General features: G+C 34.1%; 2 protein-coding genes across 2 annotated transcripts in view; both read right to left on the bottom strand.

Moving 5' to 3' along the window:
* Positions 1-4,843: 4,843 nt before the first annotated feature.
* Positions 4,844-10,099, bottom strand: LOC142541096 (TATA-box-binding protein 2). Its single transcript, XM_075647661.1, has 10 exons — positions 9,864-10,099; positions 9,375-9,504; positions 8,410-8,497; positions 7,668-7,739; positions 7,459-7,509; positions 7,180-7,224; positions 6,977-7,069; positions 5,794-5,895; positions 5,623-5,696; positions 4,844-5,091 (listed from the first exon to the last, which is right to left on the bottom strand). Coding segments are annotated over exons 2-10 (606 nt in total). The 5' UTR covers positions 9,455-9,504; positions 9,864-10,099; the 3' UTR covers positions 4,844-5,090.
* An 8,653-nt stretch (positions 10,100-18,752) lies between these two features.
* LOC142538736 (uncharacterized) overlaps positions 18,753-23,932 on the bottom strand; it is a 74,122-nt gene continuing 68,942 nt past the window's right edge. The window contains exon 2 of the mRNA XM_075644032.1: positions 18,753-19,035. Within this exon, the coding sequence (XP_075500147.1) occupies positions 18,753-19,035 (283 nt within the window). The remainder of the gene's footprint in view (positions 19,036-23,932) is intronic.

Raw genomic sequence — 23,932 nt, forward strand, 5'->3', positions numbered from 1 at the left:
ATTATGTGAATCAGTTCTTTGAGGAACTGATCCTAGAATCTTGTTCGTCGATATAGATCAGTCAACTGATAGTAGTGCGGAATTTGTTGATATAGATCACTCAACTAATACTAGTGCGGAATAAGACTGAAATATAGATTGAATACTTAGCGTAAACTGAAATGATAACTGAAATGAACACATGATTTTTTGTGGATGTTCGAAGACTTCAAATGTTCCTATATCATCTCTTCTATCACAAGGATAGGATTTTACTAAAGGCAAAAACTTGTGTGAGACGATCTCACGGGTCGTATTTTATGATACGGATCTCTTATTTGGATCATCCATGAAAAAATATTACTTTTATACTAAGAGTTACTTTTTATTGTGCATATCGGTGAGGTTGACCCGTCTCACAGATAAATATCCGTGAGATCATTTCACAAGAGACCTACTCTTTACTAAAAGACTTTGACATATTACAACAAATTGTAATAATCCACTTCAGTTGGTCTTACACACTGCTAAACTGAAACTCTTAGTCTAACAACTCTTATACAGTTCTTAACTGAAACGCTCTAAATTGGTAGCCTGAATGCTACTGATAAATACAATGAATGTAGAGCTTGAGTGTGTTATCTGTATCTTGATAAAATACTCGTGAAAGGTATTTCAATTTGATTGAATATTGTAGTTTGATTGTTTTGTATGTGTTCAGTCGTAGTCATTAGCCTTTTTCAACTTATTCGATCAGCTATATATAGTCTTCGATCCCAATAGTCGTATTGAATGCATTTAATGAACATTTAATGACAAATATCCATTGAATCGTCATGTAGTTACTTTATCTGACAGTAGTACGAGGTATTCAGACTGTTCTGTTCTGATTCAACTGTTCTGTTTCGGTGAGACCTGTCAGACTGTCTGCTGATATTTCAACTAATGACGTGGCCAACTGATTAGAAGTCAACTGATCAGTCGATCACTTCAGCTAGACATTATCGATTGTAATTGATGTCGTATCAGTTACAACTTCAGTTGATAAGGTCTTTCCAATTCAGCTAGAACGAGGTCTTCAGTTACATTTACATGACTATTCGATCAGGTAGCTTCTTCACTTCTCTTCTTGATTAATTTATCAAACTCTAAAACTTATAATATTCCAACAATGGACATTCACTTTATTTTATTGACATTACCTTGGATTACAACGCTTGACCGTTCTTTCATATTAGCTCATATTGAACTATAGCAGTGTCACAATATAAATTAAGCCAAATTTATTTCGTTAATCTTTGAAAATTTAATCTCTATTTCTTTCTATTTATTGTAAATGTCAAATAGCATAATACCATAGCATGAACCATAGCAACTCAAAAAGTGTGAGAACAAAAGATTTGGAGTCGTACGACAAACATGATGAAATAGATCCTTAATTGGAGTGTGTTTCTTCCATTGGTGAGAACAAATTGGCATGTAAAAGAGCTTGCCCAAAACCAACGCATAATAGAAGGAAAAAAGAAAACCACATAATATGAAATGTACACAAATATGAGATTGATTATCGTCCAAACAAGTAGAAAAATTTTATTAGCAACAAATACATTCCTCTATTTCTCTCCATTAAACATTTGACGTTGTGTTGTACAAATACAGCTCAAAGCTAAAAGGAACAAGACAGCTCCCATCATTTATCCAGAACCCCATATCTATGGTCTAATCTCACCGAGGTACTCCATGCGATTCTTCACAGAGAACATATCATTTGGATGATAAATCTGCAGCATATGATGACATAGAAGGATAGAATATGAAATATTCGTGTATATCAAGAGCTGCAAAACCTCTTCAACATGATGAAAAGAAACAAGCTACAATTATTCTCATCAAATTATCTGAACAAGCACGAGATACATTCACGCTGCAAAATAAACCAATTATAATTTCTTATTATGCCTTCAGTTAGATAGATTACAAGGTTTTTTGTCTGTAGTTCTATTTTCCCGGGATCAACTTTAAAATCATTTTACCTATAGGCCAATGAATAAAATAGCCAATATATTCTTCCGAGAGTTGGATAACGATTCGTAAAGTGCTATATATCGTTAAATTCTCCTGTAGAATACTAGAATAATGTAGAACCCCTATATGCATGTGGTTTTATTATGTAGCACTTGCTATCTTCAGTTTATACGTGTTGAGTCTTTAGACTCACTAGACTTGATCGATGCAGGTAATGATGACTTTGAGGAGATGAGGGGTGGGGACCAATGAGTCGGATTGGACTGCGCAGGAGGCTAAACCCGAGGACCGCCCATGTTTTTAAGAAATTATGCAATGTCGATATTTAAACAAGTGTTTTTAGCAAACTTTATTTGTGATCTTTCCGTTGCAAATATTTTGAATGATCAGTTTATTGTTATCGCAATTTGAAGGTTTCTATTTAATAAAGAAAATTTTTATTTTTCCGCAAATTTTAAAGCAGTTTAAAAGTACGATACGTTACAAATAGAGCGTGTGATAAAGGGTTTTGGGGAGGGTTTGCTAGCCTTTTATTTTAATTAAAATACATAATACAAGTTTAGGCACATTAACATGGTATACTAGGCCCATTAAACCCATTAAGTAATATTTAAAATATTTTATTTAGAAAAGGTTGTGAAAATATTAGCCGAGTTCTCAAAAAGTTCATATTTTCTTCGAAAATCGAATACCGTTTAAAAATACTTCTCGGCGTAGAAAATCACCTCATTTTCAAAAAATACCATATAGCATGTACCATACTTTAAATAATTAAAAACAATTATTTAATAAAAATATTTTCCCTTCTTCAGCCCTCGGTCTCCGTTCCTCGATTTCCTTCGCACAACTGAATCAGCTTCTCTCATATTTCTGTAGTTGATTTACACGTTTTGATTTTGCTAAATGTATTTTTGTCCAGAGTTTTATACAAGATGTCCTTGACCACATTGTCCAAGTTAGCTTTTTTTTTTGTCTTCTGAGGTCCACTTATCTCATGGCTTTTCTATCCAATGTGGTGCTCCATCAGTCATAGCAACAGCTGTAATGCCTTTCATGATTTTCATTGGTCCATCTGTGTTGATATACCACATGTCATCCTCTTGATCAGCTAGATGAGCATGCATTCTTATCTTCCAATCATCAAACTCTTCTCCAGAGAACATGAGAATCTTGTTGAAATAAGACATGATGATCTGTATCAGTTTGAGCATTTGAAAGTATTCAAGACGAGATTAACTGCTCTGATACCACTTGATAGGATCGGTTAAAGTAGTTGAAGTGTTTAGAAGGGGTTGAATAAATACTTAGGATATTTGCACTCTTTTCAATTATGTGAATCAGTTCTTTGAGGAACTGATCCTAGAATCTTGTTCGTCGATATAGATCAGTCAACTGATAGTAGTGCGGAATTTGTTGATATAGATCACTCAACTAATACTAGTGCGGAATAAGACTGAAATATAGATTGAATACTTAGCGTAAACTGAAATGATAACTGAAATGAACACATGATTTTTTGTGGATGTTCGAAGACTTCAAATGTTCCTATATCATCTCTTCTATCACAAGGATAGGATTTTACTAAAGGCAAAAACTTGTGTGAGACGATCTCACGGGTCGTATTTTATGATACGGATCTCTTATTTGGATCATCCATGAAAAAATATTACTTTTATACTAAGAGTTACTTTTTATTGTGCATATCGGTGAGGTTGACCCGTCTCACAGATAAATATCCGTGAGATCATTTCACAAGAGACCTACTCTTTACTAAAAGACTTTGACATATTACAACAAATTGTAATAATCCACTTCAGTTGGTCTTACACACTGCTAAACTGAAACTCTTAGTCTAACAACTCTTATACAGTTCTTAACTGAAACGCTCTAAATTGGTAGCCTGAATGCTACTGATAAATACAATGAATGTAGAGCTTGAGTGTGTTATCTGTATCTTGATAAAATACTCGTGAAAGGTATTTCAATTTGATTGAATATTGTAGTTTGATTGTTTTGTATGTGTTCAGTCGTAGTCATTAGCCTTTTTCAACTTATTCGATCAGCTATATATAGTCTTCGATCCCAATAGTCGTATTGAATGCATTTAATGAACATTTAATGACAAATATCCGTTGAATCGTCATGTAGTTACTTTATCTGACAGTAGTACGAGGTATTCAGACTGTTCTGTTCTGATTCAACTGTTCTGTTTCGGTGAGACCTGTCAGACTGTCTGCTGATATTTCAACTAATGACGTGGCCAACTGATTAGAAGTCAACTGATCAGTCGATCACTTCAGCTAGACATTATCGATTGTAATTGATGTCGTATCAGTTACAACTTCAGTTGATAAGGTCTTTCCAATTCAGCTAGAACGAGGTCTTCAGTTACATTTACATGACTATTCGATCAGGTAGCTTCTTCACTTCTCTTCTTGATTAATTTATCAAACTCTAAAACTTATAATATTCCAACAATGGACATTCACTTTATTTTATTGACATTACCTTGGATTACAACGCTTGACCGTTCTTTCATATTAGCTCATATTGAACTATAGCAGTGTCACAATATAAATTAAGCCAAATTTATTTCGTTAATCTTTGAAAATTTAATCTCTATTTCTTTCTATTTATTGTAAATGTCAAATAGCATAATACCATAGCATGAACCATAGCAACTCAAAAAGTGTGAGAACAAAAGATTTGGAGTCGTACGACAAACATGATGAAATAGATCCTTAATTGGAGTGTGTTTCTTCCATTGGTGAGAACAAATTGGCATGTAAAAGAGCTTGCCCAAAACCAACGCATAATAGAAGGAAAAAAGAAAACCACATAATATGAAATGTACACAAATATGAGATTGATTATCGTCCAAACAAGTAGAAAAATTTTATTAGCAACAAATACATTCCTCTATTTCTCTCCATTAAACATTTGACGTTGTGTTGTACAAATACAGCTCAAAGCTAAAAGGAACAAGACAGCTCCCATCATTTATCCAGAACCCCATATCTATGGTCTAATCTCACCGAGGTACTCCATGCGATTCTTCACAGAGAACATATCATTTGGATGATAAATCTGCAGCATATGATGACATAGAAGGATAGAATATGAAATATTCGTGTATATCAAGAGCTGCAAAACCTCTTCAACATGATGAAAAGAAACAAGCTACAATTATTCTCATCAAATTATCTGAACAAGCACGAGATACATTCACGCTGCAAAATAAACCAATTATAATTTCTTATTATGCCTTCAGTTAGATAGATTACAAGGTTTTTTGTCTGTAGTTCTATTTTCCCGGGATCAACTTTAAAATCATTTTACCTATAGGCCAATGAATAAAATAGCCAATATATTCTTCCGAGAGTTGGATAACGATTCGTAAAGTGCTATATATCGTTAAATTCTCCTGTAGAATACTAGAATAATGTAGAACCCCATATTTTGAAGCTCATAGACTGCTGATTTAAGTAGCTTTCTTCATAGCTCATATCAACGCAAGAATTCTAGCGGTCAAGTGAAGAATGCAATGAGAAATGAGCAATGAGCTCAGATACTACCGCAATGAAAATTTAAGGTGTGTGAAACAATCAAATTAAATACCATTGCTGAACTTTCCGAAATTCAGTGAGAACAGGATAAATATTCTCGAAGGCAGTATAAGTTTCATCTCTGACCTGCAAAGGTGAGGTAAAGCATCAATTGAATTGAAAGTACGAGTAAAATGCATAAATTACGAAAATTAAATAGCCTGAGAACTGAAGAATTCGCAACCTTTGCTCCTGTTAGGACAATTTTCCCAGACACAAAAATAAGTAGCACAATCTTTGGCTGTTTCATCCGATATATTAATCCAGGGAAAAGTTCTGGTTCATACTGTACCAACAAATTAGGAAATGAATATACCATAACTACTATAACTTAAAAGCACAGCAATTGGGCCAATATTGTAGGCTTAATTTTTTAAATGCCATTGCAAATTCGATAAACTTTTGGAAACTCAAACATAAATAAGTACTGCATAGATTCAAACTTTGAAATTGAAACCAGTAATTTGGCGAAAGGAACTCATTAAGGACAGATACGTACGCTGAAAGCACCAATTCAAAGGCCTTAGCATTCTTAGACATAACAAGTAAATGAGATTTAAATCCTTTTAAGTCTAGGATACTTTGTTTCAATCCAAATCATCAGCATTTTTTACTCCCAATTAAAGAGATGTTAAATCATCACAAGACCAATCCTCCGACATATAAATCCTAGTTATCATTACAAAATATGTCTCTTTGAATCATACAGATGAGGGCAAAAAGTCAAAGATATTGAATAATATTTCAATTTGATATCCAAAGAACATTTTCCTTTCTCCAGAGTACAGTGACTCATAAAAACCAGAAATCACAAGTCCCCGGAATCCACACGGGACCACTAACAACATAATGAGCCAAGCAGCAGAACCTTATTATTTGTGTCATGTCTTACGCTACCATAGAGCATGCAATGGAAGGTAAATGTCGGTAGTTGGGGAACAAGATTCATTCTCCAAGCGGAATATGTTGCAAGAAGGGGAAAAAATCAATTTATACAAATTTGCTCTGGAAAGAAAGGTTTCATTGGTATTATCACCAACCTTGTGAAAACAAATATGGAGACGTTAATAAGGATAAAGAACCAACAAAGAAAAGGATAGTATTGACAACAGATACCAGACGTGCCAGCAAACACTGAATACTAAGTTTGTGTGTGTGTGTGTGTGCAGGAACTGAAAGCTAAGTTCGCTCACAATCAGGACCTTTGGTGCCAAAATTGTGATAGCAAAAAATTATTGTTCAATTTTTTGGATAGTTGATTCCACTTCTCTAAACCAGAAAGAAAATACAAACCCAATCATTCCTTTACATACAATCACAAATGACGTGATATATATCAACTTTAGAAACATAGTTAAGCTACTCACACTTGAAAAGGCACCATGCGCATAAGCAAGGCCTTCAAGTCGAATAGGAAATTTTACATCACAGGAACCGACTATATTCTGGATCTTGAAATCCTGTAAGAAAAGTAGGATGCATGTCATTGATCGAGTACAGAAATATTAAAACCCGCTGAAGAAGTGTAAACTGCAAAAACAGACATGGCACAGAACAGATAGGGGCTTACCTTAAATTTTGCTGGGAAGCCAAGCTTCTGAATAATTCTAGCATACTGAAGAAAATAGGAATGGGAACAGAAATGAGAGATACAAAGCAAAAAAGGTGAGAAACGGAGTTTTGCCATTTATAAATTAACCAAAAAATGCAAAGCAATATCTGCAACCACGTTATCTAGCTAAAAGAAAATTATCAAAGTCATAATTATGAAGGTTCATCATTCTTTTTTTCTGGATTTCACCAAATAAATATTCACTCTAAATAAGGCATGCTCTTAAAATATATTTACCTTCCGAGCAGCCAATTTTGACTGTTGTTCACTCTTTGCACCAGTACAGACCTTAAAAGTAACAATACGAGATAAAAATCATAAAGAAATCCACTGCTAACATTTTGTTATCAATGTTAAACATATTTGCATTAAGATGAATAAACCATAAACAATGATAAAGCAGATTCTCAAAGTTGAAGCACTCAGTTAACAGAAGATAAACTAACCATTTTTCCAGAAGCAAAAATTAGTGCAGTTGTTTTAGGTTCTCTGATCCTCATGATCACAGCAGCAAAACGCTGCAAGACCATAAAACAATAAGTATCAACAAGATATGGTAAACGAAAAACAATAATTTTCTTCAAGTCGTATAAAAATCAAATAAAATAGGAAAATAATGTTGGGAAATTATACCGAAGCGATGCCGATCAAGATGATAATATAGTACCCAAACTTGCGGAATAAAATAATCAACAAGAACACAAAGATTTACGTGGTTCACCCAAACTGCAACTTTTATAACTGGAAGAAATATTACAACAAGTGTATACACCAATATACTCAATATTTCTCACTCCCAAACCCCGAGTATACCGAGAAAATAATTTCTCTAACTCAGACAAGAGAATTCCCGCACTCAAGAAAAAATACACTCTTTTTTCTATGCACTCTCTTTTTATCAAAGCTGAAAAGCTTTTGATTTTGGGATGATTCTAAATGAAGTTGGAAGCTACCTATTTATAGATGCAAAACATGGTGTGAACTCAACAATATTTTCCATCAAATACGGCAGGTCAAGAATGTATGCTGCATGTTTTGTTTGAATTCTTTTTCACCAACCACCCACCTAACAAATAAGGCATCTAAAAGCAATCATAATACATGTTTATCTTCTGATAGTTTCACAACCTAAAGAATACAGACTACATAGAATAACAAATATAACCTAAAGGCGTGGAAGTACCAAACCTTGGGGTTGTACTCCGCATTGCGAGCTTGTAAAGCTATAGCTTTAAGATCCAATTTGCAGTCCAAATTGACTGTTGAGACAATATTCCTTCATGTACATCAAAGTAGGATCCATTAAATCTACTATATCTATAGATAAAGGGACATGAACTTCTAGACCTAGATGTAACCGATTTCATTTTGTTCATCAAATTCCATTTAATAGTCGCATTAAAATTTTAAACATGAAAAGAGAAGACAAGAAAATGAGAAATACATGTTTCTTCAGTTTCATTTTGAAGTCATCAAATTCAGACAAGGCAAAAAATTTCAAGTCTTTCCAAGCTTGTCGACAATGATCCATATTGCCCAAACTTATATGAAGACCAGGACTTTGCGAGCCCTTCCAATCTTGACAAGAGTGGACGAATGCATAGCAGTCATACTTCAAAATGACCTTCACCTTCCACCAAATTGTTATTCTTCCACCAAACTTAACAACATATATCTTTCTCCGACAACTCTCTAAAAGGTGTGACAGCAACCCAGAAAATACATATAGTAGCATCTTCAATGCTGTTAACTGTGGTGTGACTAAATTGACAAAGCATATAAATTGACCTGAGCTACTTAGTTTAAAATCCTTCTACTCTAAGGTTCATCACCATAAGCAATGAAGACCATTGAGTATCATCTTGTGTACTGTCTTTCAGATCATCTAGTGTAAGTATGATTCATTAGTGTAGGCTTGTAGCTCTATATTAACAAGAAAAACCTTTCTACTACCTTTTCAATTGTACAGTATAGAGCGAGAAACTCCGGTTAGATCCCACCATAACATTTCCGTTACTATAGTATTCCTAGTAGAAAGTAGAAAGGCTTAGTAATTGGACGGTATAATCTTTACTCAATAAGAAGAGCGATGAAGAGCACCAACATTCAAGTAAAGGAAACAACTGAAAACAAATAGAAAGGCCAGAACTTACTGCAGAGTTGGGACAAGTCCAGAAGGATGCTTGGATAGATCAACCGGTTGGCTCCCTTCCAGACCTTGAGGATCTGCCATGAAACCACCAACTTTTAACGTATCTCCCTCCTTTAAGCAGTAGTTACCACCTGTTCAGAAAATCAAGAAACTAAATTCAAATTAACCCAAGTCCATACCAACAAAGGAATAAAAAAAAACTATAATTTTCTTCGGTCCATTGTTACAATCAAATTCATTTCTCTTCTTGGATTCTATATTTTTCATTCAGGAGAAAAAAGAGAGAAAAGCGGTAACATAAAGAATAGTTTCCATATTCATATGACATGTATTCTCCACCAAACCCGCCCCCAAAATACAAACAAAGAACAGGAAAAGTGATCAGACCCACACAGATCACAAAAAAATGGAGCACTTGGAATTTGAAAACTGGAAAGAGGGGAAGAAAAAGAACAGAAATCGAGAAAATCTCAAAAGTTAAAAACGCGACCTTCCGTGCTTGAATTTGATCGATCTAGGGTTTCAATTATAGCCCCTTCAGCGTTAAATTTCGTAAAGAAGAGGAGCCTGGGAGATTAGAGGGAAGTAAATTTGAAATCGGTTGGTTTTATGCGAAAACTTTGCGTATATATATGTTTTGGTGTGGACGGGAGGGAGATTTATAGTCTCGGAGATTTCTATGTTTGCGAACGATGGAGGGAGAGGATGAACATATAGGGTGGCGTGGATAGACAGAACTGTGGCTTTTATATTATGCCCAAACTGCCCTTTCTTTTTAATCTTTTCCCCGTTTGGGCTGGGCTTTGGGGCCCATGGGCCTTCGTTCAGCCCAGCTTTCTTCAAAATTAATTGTTGATTTCTTATTTAATTGCAGGGGTTGATGGACTAACTATTTTTAAACTTAACCCAAATTTGTAGTTTTACGTATGAGTATTTATATTTTTTTCGAAAGTAACTAATCATGTGTTTATATTTGTGTAGGTCTTATTTAATAATGTAATTCTAAAAGCTATAATTATTATGAGTATAGTATTTTTTATTTTCTTTTATATCTGTATTCATACGATTAGTACTTCAAGTTGGCACTCTGCGTGGCAAAGTAAAAAATATGGGAAAACAAGGAATTAATAAAAGTAAAAATATTTAGGAAAACTATTGAGTTGGTGTTCATATGGGAGAAGCTTAATAACATGTCTCAAATTGAATATAAAGTATTTACACATCTTAAAATCTAATGAGAGCTCTACTCCATAAATAAGTTATTATAAATTCGCAAATAATGTATTCATATTTAAATTATGGTAGTGGTTGTAAGGGTGTCACAATTAATGACATTGTTGACCCTAATGGATTTACAATCGTGGTAACTTTAACTTAAATATTAGTAGTAATATGAGACATTAAACAATCAATAAAAGCACATAAAATCTTAGTGTACTCAAAGAAATTTGAAAACTTGTTAATGTAGACATGATTTCTGAAACGACCTCGATTTTTTTATATATATACTAATCATAAATCATAAACTCGAAAATACTAACTAAATAAAATAACTTAACAATTCTAACAATCATAATAAATTAACAATTTGAATCTCAAGTGCATAAAATAAATCCTAAATCGTCACCTAACCAAAAATTTCTAAATTGACATTTAAAAAGATCAACTATGAATAAATAAAGCATAAAAATAACCCTACTTAAAATCATTAACATAATCTTTAAATCCTTAATCTAATAAACTAGTGCGGAAACATAGAAGCCCTCGGATGTGTATTACTGCACTCGATCTACTCAATCTTCAACACCTCCCATAAATCATCAAATCATGTATCATACAAAACTGGTGAGTCTAAAGACTCAGCAAATTCTAAACATTGATAGCAAATAATACATATACAATCACATGCATTAAAATCATACTTTTATTTAAATAGCTTTTGGACTTAAATAAACAATTTAAAATCATTTAAGCATAATTAAATTATAAATCGTAAAATAATTTTAAAATAATTTTGAGCATAAATAAATCCTTTCAAAATCATTTAAATTAAACTTTAAGCATAAATAATTCATTTTAAAAATAGCTTTAATCATCATCATAAATCATATATCATAAAAATCATTTTTAAAAATAGCTTTAATCTTCATCATAAATCATTTATTATAAGTATCATTTTTATCGTAAACTTTCAATCATATATCATTTTGGGTGAAATTTGAGCATTGAAAGTGACTAACTTTTATCCTTTGGTCGACTGCAGTCTTAGCTCCACACGGTCCACGGAGGTGTGCACTAGGCTCCACCGTAGAAATACGATCGTCGGGGTCCCTCTGGGGCCTTTTCCCATACACGGGGTCCTCTGGGGCCTTGGTCCATAAACGGGGTCCCTCTAGGGCCTTGGCCCATAAATGGCCCGTATATGGGCTCCCTTTGTGGGGCTCCCCCACAAAATCATATATCATATATCATATATTTTGTCACAGTCAATTCAAATCCCTCAAAAATATTTTTTCTTTTCTTTAAAAATCATAAAATAAGACGGCTTTCAAAAAATAGCATTTTAAGTAGTAAAATTTCACAGCTTTACCATAAATAACAAAAATACATAATATCATCAAAATCATCATTTTAAATCATAAAATATCATTTAACATGCGTAATGATCCTTCAGGACGCTGCCAAGCGTTTTCGTATTTTCTTAAGTGTGAAATTACAGTTTTACCCCTAGACGTAAAAATTCTCGAATTTATCTTTTTCTCACTTTTAATGACATGAGATTATTTTAAATAATTATTTAAGCTTAAATATAATTTTTCATAATTTTATAAAGCATAAAAAAAGGTTTTTTAATTAATTTTTTAATTAACGTTTTGTGAGGCGATTAAATCCCGGATAAATCCAAAACTCAATATTTTGATCCCAAATTTTAAAAATATCATTTTTATTATTTATTCTACCCTTTAAAATCACGAACCACCCCCAAGGACCCATTGTTAAATTTTTTGTTCTTAAATTTGAAATATGACACCTAAACGAACCACCCGAGCCATCTCCCGAAATACTCGAGCCATGGTCGAGCCATCTCGATCCAAGCCTGAGCCAAACCACCTAGGCACCCTCTTGACCAAGTTCAGCTCAAAGAACAAGCCCCTAAGTCGCTCAAACTCACCTGGACAGTAGACCCAATTTTGCATGTGTGTGTGTGTGAGCTTCCTTGCACTTCTAGGACTCCTAACCCAACTAGGACACTTCCAACTGGTTAACCATTGACCACTCTCGACCCTTACTGACGCTATACCAGTCCCTGACCCGAACCACCCAAGCACGAGCCTCTAAGCCACGCAGCAAACCACCTGTTTGAGAAACCAGTAGCCACACATGAAATTGTCACTCACGCCCAAGACTACTAGTTAGCTTAGGATACTTCCAGTCGAGCCACCACTGAGCCCACCTCACCCTAACCTTCCCTGGACCACACCTTGACCCTACCCAGACCAGCCCAAGCCCTGGAACCCAAGCACGAAGCACCCTCTCGCAAACAGCAGCCTACGCGCAAGCTTCCCTCACGGTTCCAACTTTTGGCTCGAGCCACAACGCACCGATCAAGTCTAGTGAGTCTAAACACTCAGCAAGTATAAACTGGATATAACAAGTACTACATAACAAAACCACATGCATCTTTAAAGTAGAGCGTACATAATTGAAACTTGAGCGTAGTAGCATAAACATAGACGTGCCATCATCATAAGAATTTTCTTAAACATACTTGCTTCATACATACTTGAGCATACATAACATCATTTTGCGTAGAGATATATTTCAAAGCGAGTTACCCATACATAAATACGCCTGATCAGACTAAACCACTGTACTGGGCTGGTAGGGAAAGTCCACTATCACATACATGAGATCCTCGTTCATAATTTAACGGGTGGATTGGTCTCTGGTCATACTTTACCGCTTCTCAATCCTGATCTAAACTCGGTCATACTTTACCGGGGTGGAGAGGTTCTCGGCCACGTTCACCGACTTCCAAACCCGTTCATAATTTGGTCACAAGACATTTAGCATATCTCAAAAGCTTAAAATATTTTCTTTTGCACGTCGAACATACTTACGTTGCGTTGAGGAATTCGTTGGATCTCGCTTGGGGCCACTGCTGCACATACTAACATGAATTCAAAATCCTTATCTTACATACCTTGACGCAATAACTATGCTCATACACAAACTTGACCATTTCCTTATGACATTTTAAATCTCTCGGGACTCGACCTTGGTTAATCATCGCACTAAACCAAGACATCGAACCCCAAAGCAATCAACATATTTTTCTCAAAAAACGAAGTACACGGACCCCGTGCTCGGGTCTGGCTATGGTCCGTGTAGGCTCTGTAATAATATACCCGAAAAGAATTAAGGGCACGGACCCCATGTTAGAGTCCGTCTGGGGGTCCGTGTTGCCACTGGATTTTGACACTTCGGAAGAAACAAAGGCACGGATCCCGTGCCAGGGTCCGTCTAGCATGTGGAAAATCAAATCTGTTGGAATTCCTTACACGATGTTTATTTCTCCCAACTAAATAGAATGGATTAAGAATCGATACCTCGAGACTCACCCTAGGACGCTATGGTATTGACCCTAACCCGTACCAACAATCCAAACGACCCCAATATCGACAAGCACAACAAAAACGACACAACTCGACATTCGACACCATAACAATTCCTCCGACTCCTAATACCTCCCAAGACATCCCCGTCTTGTAACGAAACGTCATATGGTGCCTAAACACATCCCAAAACATGTCTAAACGCAGTAGTACTGGCTCGGCGATACCCAACGAAGCCTGCAATAATAAAACTTCAAGAACACATCAAGAACGCATTTTTCGGTAACACAGTTTGAGCAGTACCACAAAAACGATAATAACTCACTCATTTCTTATCCAAATATTTAAAATTTACCGTCAAATCGAAGGTATCAAAATCTTATACGTTTTATATGTTGAAAGTTTTCCAGAAAATCGACTGAAAAGTCGCTAGTATTTAAAATAACAGCAAATTTTGAGTTTTTCGATCTAAAATCGTTTCAAAACCGATCCGACAAATTTTTGCTCAAACTTTTTACAACATACATGGATTTATACGCATAATAAACATAAGAACATATAATATAACAAGATCGATGCAGAAACAAAAGATTATACATGCCTTTTGATATTTAAAGTTATCGAAACGACGACACCGAAGCGGGAACGGTGCGAGGGTTGATCCGGGACAAACTTGGCACGATTTCTTGCAACAAAAGTCACGTAAGGTTACTGGAAAAATTCGAAAGAGGGGGGTGGCGGCTAGAGAGAATATTAGGAACCCTAGGCTTTGCTCTCAAAGAATTGAAAGAAATTGGAAGGAAAGGTGTGTGTGTGTGTGTGTGTGAACGTGTATATGTGTATGTTTGTGATTAGTGTTAACATGTGTGTGTGTATAATTAGGAGTAATTAGGGGCTAAGAGATGCAATTAAAAACAACTAATACCCATTTGACATGCTAATATAAAAAATTAAATCCAAGGCTAACTTTACAAATCCCCTAATAAAAATTAAAGCACACAATTGTTAAACTTTAAAGGTTTTAAAAAATCTTTAAATCACTAAATAAATAAATTAGTCTTAAAACTGCTAAAAACTCACTAAATTATTCAAAATGCCCCATCCTTAACTTAAAATAAAATACTACATTTTTAAAAACGCCAAAATCTTCGTCGGTCTCTTTTCCTCGATCCCGCATCGAATAATCGCCTGAAACATGAAACTCAAGAAAACATTTAACGTGAATCGCAAAAGCATAAATAATTTAAAATAATTTAATTTCATAAATCATGCATCTCAAAAATCATTTTAAATTTGATTAAATAATTTAACAATTAAATAAATTCATGGGTTTTACGCGTACTGAATTTGGGCTCTACAGCAAGAGCTTTGATTCCATGTTGAGCACTCTTCGTAAGATGATGTCTCATACTAGGGGTGAAGTAAAATCTTCTTATTAGTTCTTCAACTTCTTTCTGAAATTGATAGTTGTATTGACATTGTCCACATTTGATACACATACAGTAAGATTGTTTTCCATTGAATTTGGTTTATATATTGATTCTGTAGTTAGCAAATGATGATTGTGGAGAAATTACAACATGGCAAGTATGTTAAGCATTAGATAATTAAGCATATAAGTATATATAAGGTAAGATGGAAGGTGCCAAGTGAATTTTCATATATTATATAAAATGTGTTGATTCATAGATAATTTATAATAAATTCCGTGGTCGTTTTTTTGATTGCAATAAAAGTAGGTTAGTCATATGTAACTAACTGTTCACCGATGGTAAATTACAAGCTATAATTTTTTACTCAGAAACCTGAATCACAACCGCATTTGGTGTATTGCTGACACCTGCAATGTTAAAAAAAAAGCTAGTTATCATTTATTCATGTCACGTGTCAATTAAATGAACATTGTTATAAACAATAGAGCAGTTATGAAAATGAAAATAAGTTTACGTAATGAAAAGAATTGATTTTCTTAAATAATTTTAAAAACAACAAAATATGTGTGGTTAATAAGAAAGGGATGGATAAAACCTACGAACTTCGGAAGAAGCTATAAATAATAGAATTATATAAACTTTTTATATAAAGAACGCAACAATAAGTAGTTATGAATAGAGGGGGAACGAAGATGTAATTGACATGTATTTTAGGAGAACGAAGTTTTTTAAAGGAAAACAAATGTGTTAAGATGGATTTATATCATCTAGTTGAATAGTTTAATGTTTATTTGTGTATAAAGATAAATATGGACTATAGTTTAAGGAATATTAATTGATATTTTTATGTTATAGGAAGCATTAATTATAACGATTGAAAAAGTTGGTAAATTTATTTATCGTATATTTCATTATAGTTCTAAACGTTCCAGAATGAATGATCAGTACTAATGAGTATGATAGAATAGAATAAGGAACGCCCTTCACTATCTAAAAATATAAAAAGTATTTAAATAAATTAAGTATCATACCTTTAATATTTTCGAAATAAATTTTATTTATTACAGTGATGCTGACGACAACGAATATAATGATAACAATTACAACAACAATGATAATGTTATATCAATAAGTATAAAATAAGTTTTCGTTAAAAATTTAAATGAAAGTAAAACAGTTGGAATATGTGAGCTTGTAGGTTACCTATACGTCTTCTTCATTTTTCTAGTAAAAAATATGATAAAAAGTGGAGAGTAATGTGGGAATTATGATAATTATTGAACTGAATTGAGAATCACATAGCATAGAGGGGTTTAATAATAGAAGCAGAAGAATACAAAAAAGTTTTATTTTTATTTTATTTTTCTATATGTGGATGTATGTAGTATGAATTTATATTTAATAAAATAGACTTTTATCATTTTTATGAAATTGACTTAAATTACAAACTTTAAAAACGCATGAGATGATATACAAAAAATTCAAATATATTCTGAAAAAAAACTTGTGTAGATTTCCTGAGAATGTATATAAGATTGAAAGTGGATCATAAGGTTAATGTTAGGTGGTGAGATGGAAACTTTAGGCAAAAGCTGTAGATTTAAATAATTTTTTTATATAAACAATGTAAAAGTATCTAATTGCGAAAAAGGAGAAAAAAATATTAACGTCGTATAATTGCAAAAAATAAAGTTTTTTAAAGAAAGAGAAAATTGATGGGAGAAACTATGATAAAATGAATCATTTTAACTAACTAAGAATGTTCACCTATATGTAAAGATAAATATGCTACAAAGCTTAAGGTATAGGCAAAATTTTTTTTGAGACGGTCTCACGGATCGTATTTTGTGAGACAAATATCTTATTTGGGTCATTCATAAAAAAGTATTACATTGTATGCTAAGAGTATTAATTTTTATTGTAATTATCGATATGGTTGACTCGTCTCACAGATAAATATTCATGAGATCGTCTCACAAGAGACCTGCTCTAAGGTATATTTATTGGGAATTTTATATATAACAAAAATTATTGAGAGTTTTTTAAACGCTTGGAAATTTTTAAATATGATACATAAAAATATGTGATAATGAAATATAACTTTGTCATGTAATAATTCTGATACTATATTGTATTTCTTTTTTTGTGTTTAAGGTATATATATGCATAATTAAATAAAATTTCAAATAAAATTACGATTTTTTTAAAAACAGTTGATCTTTCATGCAGCTAATAACCTTCACATATTTATAGTATTATCACAGTTTTTTTAGCAGATAATAACATTTACATATTTATAGCTTTATACATAATATCCACTGTTGATATTTTATGTAGCTACATTGTGAGTGTTTGAGTTGTAATAATATCATACATAGAATATATGTTCGAGCATACATGTACCTAAAACATAAGTGTTTGAAATCATTTAAGAAACATTTTGAAGAAAATGATTTTTTAACTAATTAACACTGGGAAAATAATAACTATTTATAACATGTATAAATATATGTTGTGACTTTGTTTTTATCGTATGTTAACAATTGTCATATATTATATGTATATAATATTTAAAACCGATTTAAACATTTGTATTTCCGAGAATTTTAATGTTATATAACGTGTAGATAGTTGTGTTGATAAGAAATTAGGTAGAAAATATTTTTGTAAATGTACACATTAGAAACAAAATCCATTGTCAAGATTACATGCACTTAAGTTGCACATGTTTGAGTACAACAAATGTAAGGGGTGGGAGTTCTAATCTCATATTTAAACTACCATAATCATATCTTTAATTTGCTGAATATCTTTAATTTTTTTCCCAAACGACAAACAGACTATACCTCGATTTGATTTGATCATCAAAACATCAATAAACTGTAGATAGCACACCATATTCTGTAAAATAACATAATTCACATACAATTTACATTATGTTTTTCAAAACTGTATGCCTAGAAAGTACGAAACGTGTTGTCCTGCTCCTATTATTACAAGCCTAGGCCAATCCTTGCCCCTGACAGTTGATTTGAACCTGAAGGGAAAAACCAAAGGAAGAATTCAATGTCATGAACAAGAATCAAAAGAGCAAGGATCCCAATGTAAAGAAGAGACAATATCGTCACTCAATGAATACATCAACCAACAAAACTTGTTATAAAAATAACATCAACATTAAGCCAAGTGAAGTGAAAAGTACATCATACCATCTATCTCTGTATATTAAGCAATATCTTTGCTTCAGTAATCTCCTCCTGCAGCGCATTCCTTGTGTATTTATCAAAGATATCCTTCTTTCACTTTTCCAGCACCATCTTTCCAATTTCCTTATTCCTTCTCGTTCTCCTCTCTCTTCTTTTCTTTCATCCTCTCTTCCTCCACAACATCCACTTCCTCAAATAATATGTTGGACACATTACCCATGTCTTTCACATCTCCACTTTTCACCGCCATCCTTGCTTCTTTCTTTATCTTTTCAATCTCCATCCAATCCTCCAAAGCTACAGCTCTCATTCTTTTCTCTGCTGGCCCTTCCAACTTCTCCAATATCCCATCCTCATCATCCCTATAACCATAATAGCTTGCATATATCTTTCTATAAATGCCAAACCTGAGGATAATGTGCATGAGCAACATTATCTCAAGTCCCATAGAGAAATACAATAAAATAGCAAAGCGATTTCATTAAGATAATTACACAAATCAGAAAACCCATCATGCCTTTCGTAGTACAAAAAAATTACATCACAAGTTTCAATCGCCAAGGATATGAATTTACATGTTCACTTAAATCAACGATCAAACAAGACAACTATATAGAATTCGAGTTTCTTAACGTATATATCAAGTTAGTTAGTAATAAAAAGGCATATATGGCCAACTGAAACGTCTACTCATTTTAAAAGTATGAAAATATATTATTTTTATTAAAGCTCACATTTTCGAAATAACATAAATAAAAATGATCTTAAACATTTGACAGTAAAAATGGTACAATTTAAATTAATCAAACTCACCCAAAATCATACGCAAACATAAACGAATACAAATCTTAAAATCATCAACGTATGATCCTCTCAAAACTCATGAATCATAATGCGGAAAACATGCGGTCCTCGGGTCGTGTCATCGCACCAGGTCTGCCTACTCAGAGTTCGACACCTCCAGTCCCCTCACCATCAAGCTCACCTGTATCACACACACCTAGTGAATCTAAAGACTCAATACACCTGTACCAGAAATAACAAGTACATATACATGACACACAGCAGTGAAAAATACCATATTCAACATATAGTTTGTGAACTTAAAATCATGAACATAAACATGTCGTGTAAAATCATATCGTATCAAAACATGTCATCATATACGTACACAATTTCTTTCAATTGAATTCAGTTCATTTGTTGTGAGTTTCGTATCAGCTCTATTGTATCAGCTCTATTCGATGGATCCATCTACGTATAACCACGGTACCGGGCGGCGGGGACATCGGCGACAGCATTACCCGTCCACTGAGCCTTGGCCTCAGCTAATCATATCTCATGTCATTGTATACATATACATCGTCAGTCACAACCAATTCTCATCCTTCAAAAACTTCATCATATTCACCACTTAATAAAACATGCATATATGTAACTTTTTTCTTAAAACCAAGCATGCACCGTATTTATCATAATTTCATAAAAATCATAAACATGATGCGTAAATATTTAAAACATGATAAAATATTCTCAGGGCGCTGCCAGGACTAAAATCTCGCTTCGGGTGCAAAACGACCAGTTTGCCCTTGGAAACCCAAAAGGAATGTTTTACCCCTGGACTTCGACATTTTGACCCGAAGCTTACCAAACACTTTAAACATCCCAAAACATATTAAAAATAACTTCTTAGACGTAAACTCGAGCTCGTTTCAAAACTTAACCGACTCATTTTAAAACTTGGACCGGAGTCTCGGTTTTAGCCCGAATCAACCCGAAACTTAACAAAAATTTTCCCAACTTAAACTGTGACTCAAACCTCCATGACCAGCCTCTAAACCATTAATTTCATACCACTTAAGACCTAGAAACAAGCCCAAAGGTTGCTGGAAATCTCCAGCATATGTGCACAAATTTTCCCAGCTTGAGCGATTTTACGATAGAAATCATATCTCCCTCGTTTCTTATCAGAAAATTACGAATTTGCTATTGAATCGAAGATAACAGAGAGTACTACAAATATATGTTGAAAATATTTCCAAAAAATTAACCAATAAGTCGCAAAATTTGAAATAACAGAAGGTGACGGGTTTTGAAACACAGAAATTCCACACTTTAGCGACTTTACGATAAAAATCATATCTCCCTCGTTTCTAATCAGAAAATTACTAATTTGCTATCTAATCGAAGCTATCGCAGAATTTGAAATGATAGAGGGTGACGGGTTTTGATACACACTTCAACAAAAAAACCGATCGCCCCCCAACTTAACCCATCTAACCATCGACCCTAACACGAGCCGCCTTCTTCCTAGCCAAGACCACCTTGTTAAGGGCCTTTCCTAGCCTCAGTTGGACCCTCCTGGATCGCCTCTCATCATGGTGCAGCCCCCACACAACCGAGCCTGCTCTAATAAACCACAAACACGCATCGAACCCCATCCGACTTGAATAAAAGGCTTAGGCCTTCACCCAAAACCGAGCATATCTAGGCTCCCCTTATCTAGTCACCTTAAAACACAGCACTCTCACCAAAAAAAACCAGAAGTCGACAATCCCTTGCAAAAAAGATCATAAAAACGTGAGCAACATGCAAAGGAATCGAAATTTCATGTCAAACTTTCGCAAAAACGCAAGCATGGTGTAGATCATACAATTCTCATACATATTTATTAAATTCAGTATATATATGACGTGTGAGATGAGGAAATGAAAATACAAGTGTGCCTTGATGATATAAGATCGAAATCTTGAAGAATTTTGCGTCGGGGAAGCACCGGAGAGGCGGGAAAAAGACTTGTTTGCAAAAGAATGGTGGACCGAAGCTACCAGGCTGAAGTTTTACGTGAAAATAGCTGAAGAAGTAAGTGTTTCGGCTGATGGAAAAGAATATTAGGTTTAGTGGAGTTTAGGGGAATAATTAAATAATATAATAAGCTCTAATGGGCCATTAATTATTTTTTAAAGAGTTTACAAAGAGTTTCAAGCTCAATAACCTTAAAATTAGGCCCATTAAGTCCAAACATACTTCCGGAAAATATTTAGTGTTGGCAAGTTTTTGAAAATATTACTCGAACCCTCAAAAAAACTCCTCCGAATCGTTAAAATTTGCGTAACGGTTAAAAATATAACCCGGCGGGTAAAATACCCAATCAAGGCCTATTTTCAAAAATCATACATTAAAAACACCTCATATTAAATAATTAAAAATAATTATTCAATAAAAATATTTTTCCTGAATATCCCCGGTCTCCGTTTCTCGATCGAGCGCGAGCTGAAACTAAAAATCCTAATGCATGAAACTTCAAACAAACCATGAATTAAAACACAAATTAATGAAATAAACATGCATTTAGTGCTTTAAAAGAATTTAATAAAATACCAAATAAATTTAATAACTTGCATGGATGTGGTTCACGTGGACCTTCAAATTTTTGGGACGTTACACCAACATAGTAGTCCGATTCACGGAAATCGGTTCCCATAATTTAACCATGCATCTAATCCAGAAACCTGTTATTTGTGCTGTAAAAAAGTATACTAAAGAATTTAACTTGAGACAACCATTATAGAAAATCTAAACATTTTATGCACCCTATGATCGGATTGTGTACCCAATAATTTTTTAATAACGTGGCCAACTCGAAAAAAAATCTCTTCGTTTCTAAATGTGCAAAACAAACAAAACCATTATCATAACAAGAACATAATATATCATTATCATAAACTCCAAACCTCGCCCCTAATCAACAAAACAAGAAAGAAAACACACACAGTGCCTCAATTCTTCACTCAACCAGCAAACTTGAACAATAAAAATTACCGTGTATGACTTTTCCGCAACTCAGGCGGCTACTCAAACAATTTGACACCGGGCAACTTCTTAGCCGCCCCAAAAAACATATATCCCGGCCCACATCCACCTGGATTTGAAACGCCCACAATGATTCCGTCTAAACCAGTCATCTTCGGTGAATGTCTCCCGTGATTCGACCCCCCAAGCTCAACAATGCGCCTCTTCCAATGCGTTTTCTTTCTAATAAATTTGTTGGAAACTAAGTTTCGGATGTTTGACAAACTGAAGGGCTAAAATTTTGGACGCCCCAACTGAATCCAGCAACTGAACTATCTAACCAACTGATCTACGTAATTGGATGCGCAGTCAACTGACTGCAGTTGTGAATTTTATCAGCTTCTACCTTTCAACTGACCTTTCAGCTGGACACGTCACAAGTTGAAAACGACAACCGACAAACAGTGCATCAATCTGCAACTGTTAGTGGGAACGTCACATTTCAGAAAAGGCGTACTGTACTATTGGCAGAGGAATTTCTGACGTGGCACATCAACGGATCGAAAGTTTAAACTGCATTCAAATTTTACCATTGGAGGAAAGCCTATAAATAGCAGAGAGAAGCAGTTGAAGACTACAAAGAAACTTTACAATCAGTTGCGAAGAGTGAACTAGCAATCTTTCTTACTGTTACTCTGCTGAAATTCAAAAAGCTCACGCTTATCAAATACATTCATAGCTGTTAGGCTATCTTTCGAGCATTTTAGCACATTGTTATTACTGTGAAACTTGATCCTAGAGATCAGTTGTGCTAAGTCTTTCAATCGAGAAAATTGAGTTGTAAACTAAGAGTTTCAGTTTTGGCATTGTTAAGTCCAAACTGAAGTGGGTCTGTATAAGTCTTGTATTGATCAAAATCTTTTAGTGGAAATCCTATCTTCGTGATAGAAGGGGTGACGTAGGAGTAATTGAAATCTCCAAACATCTATAAACAAACTTTGTGCATCTTTTATAAGCTTTTCAGTTACTATATTCTATCTTTCAGTCAGTTATATTCTGCACTTAACTGTTAACTGACTGTGATCGACTGACAAGATTTTGAGGATCAGTTTCTCACCAAACTGATTCAAACCCTCGAGAAAGCGTTAAAAACCGTGAGTGTTTATTCAAACCCCCCTTTTAAACATTCCTTATCCGATAATCGATCCTATCAAGTGGTATCAGAGCGGGTTGTTATTGAAAGAACATTGAAACTGAATTTGATGTTTGAAATTCGAAAATTTCAGATTTTTTAAACATATACAAGAAAAACTGAATTTTCGTGCAGTTTGCAGCGACCGTAGGAAAAATGGCATATCTCTTTGCTCGAGTGTCCAAATGACAAACCTCTTTTTGCGTTGCAAACTAGATTATAGAGGTTTACAGCGGTATAAAATTTGCAGCCTACTTATGCTCGAGAAAAAGCAGTTTATTCGTTGAAGGCAAAGCATATGTGTTGCGGCAGAAAATGAG

The sequence above is a fragment of the Primulina tabacum genome, chromosome 3, assembly GCF_025594145.1.
Source record: "Primulina tabacum isolate GXHZ01 chromosome 3, ASM2559414v2, whole genome shotgun sequence".
Taxonomy (NCBI): domain Eukaryota; kingdom Viridiplantae; phylum Streptophyta; class Magnoliopsida; order Lamiales; family Gesneriaceae; genus Primulina; species Primulina tabacum.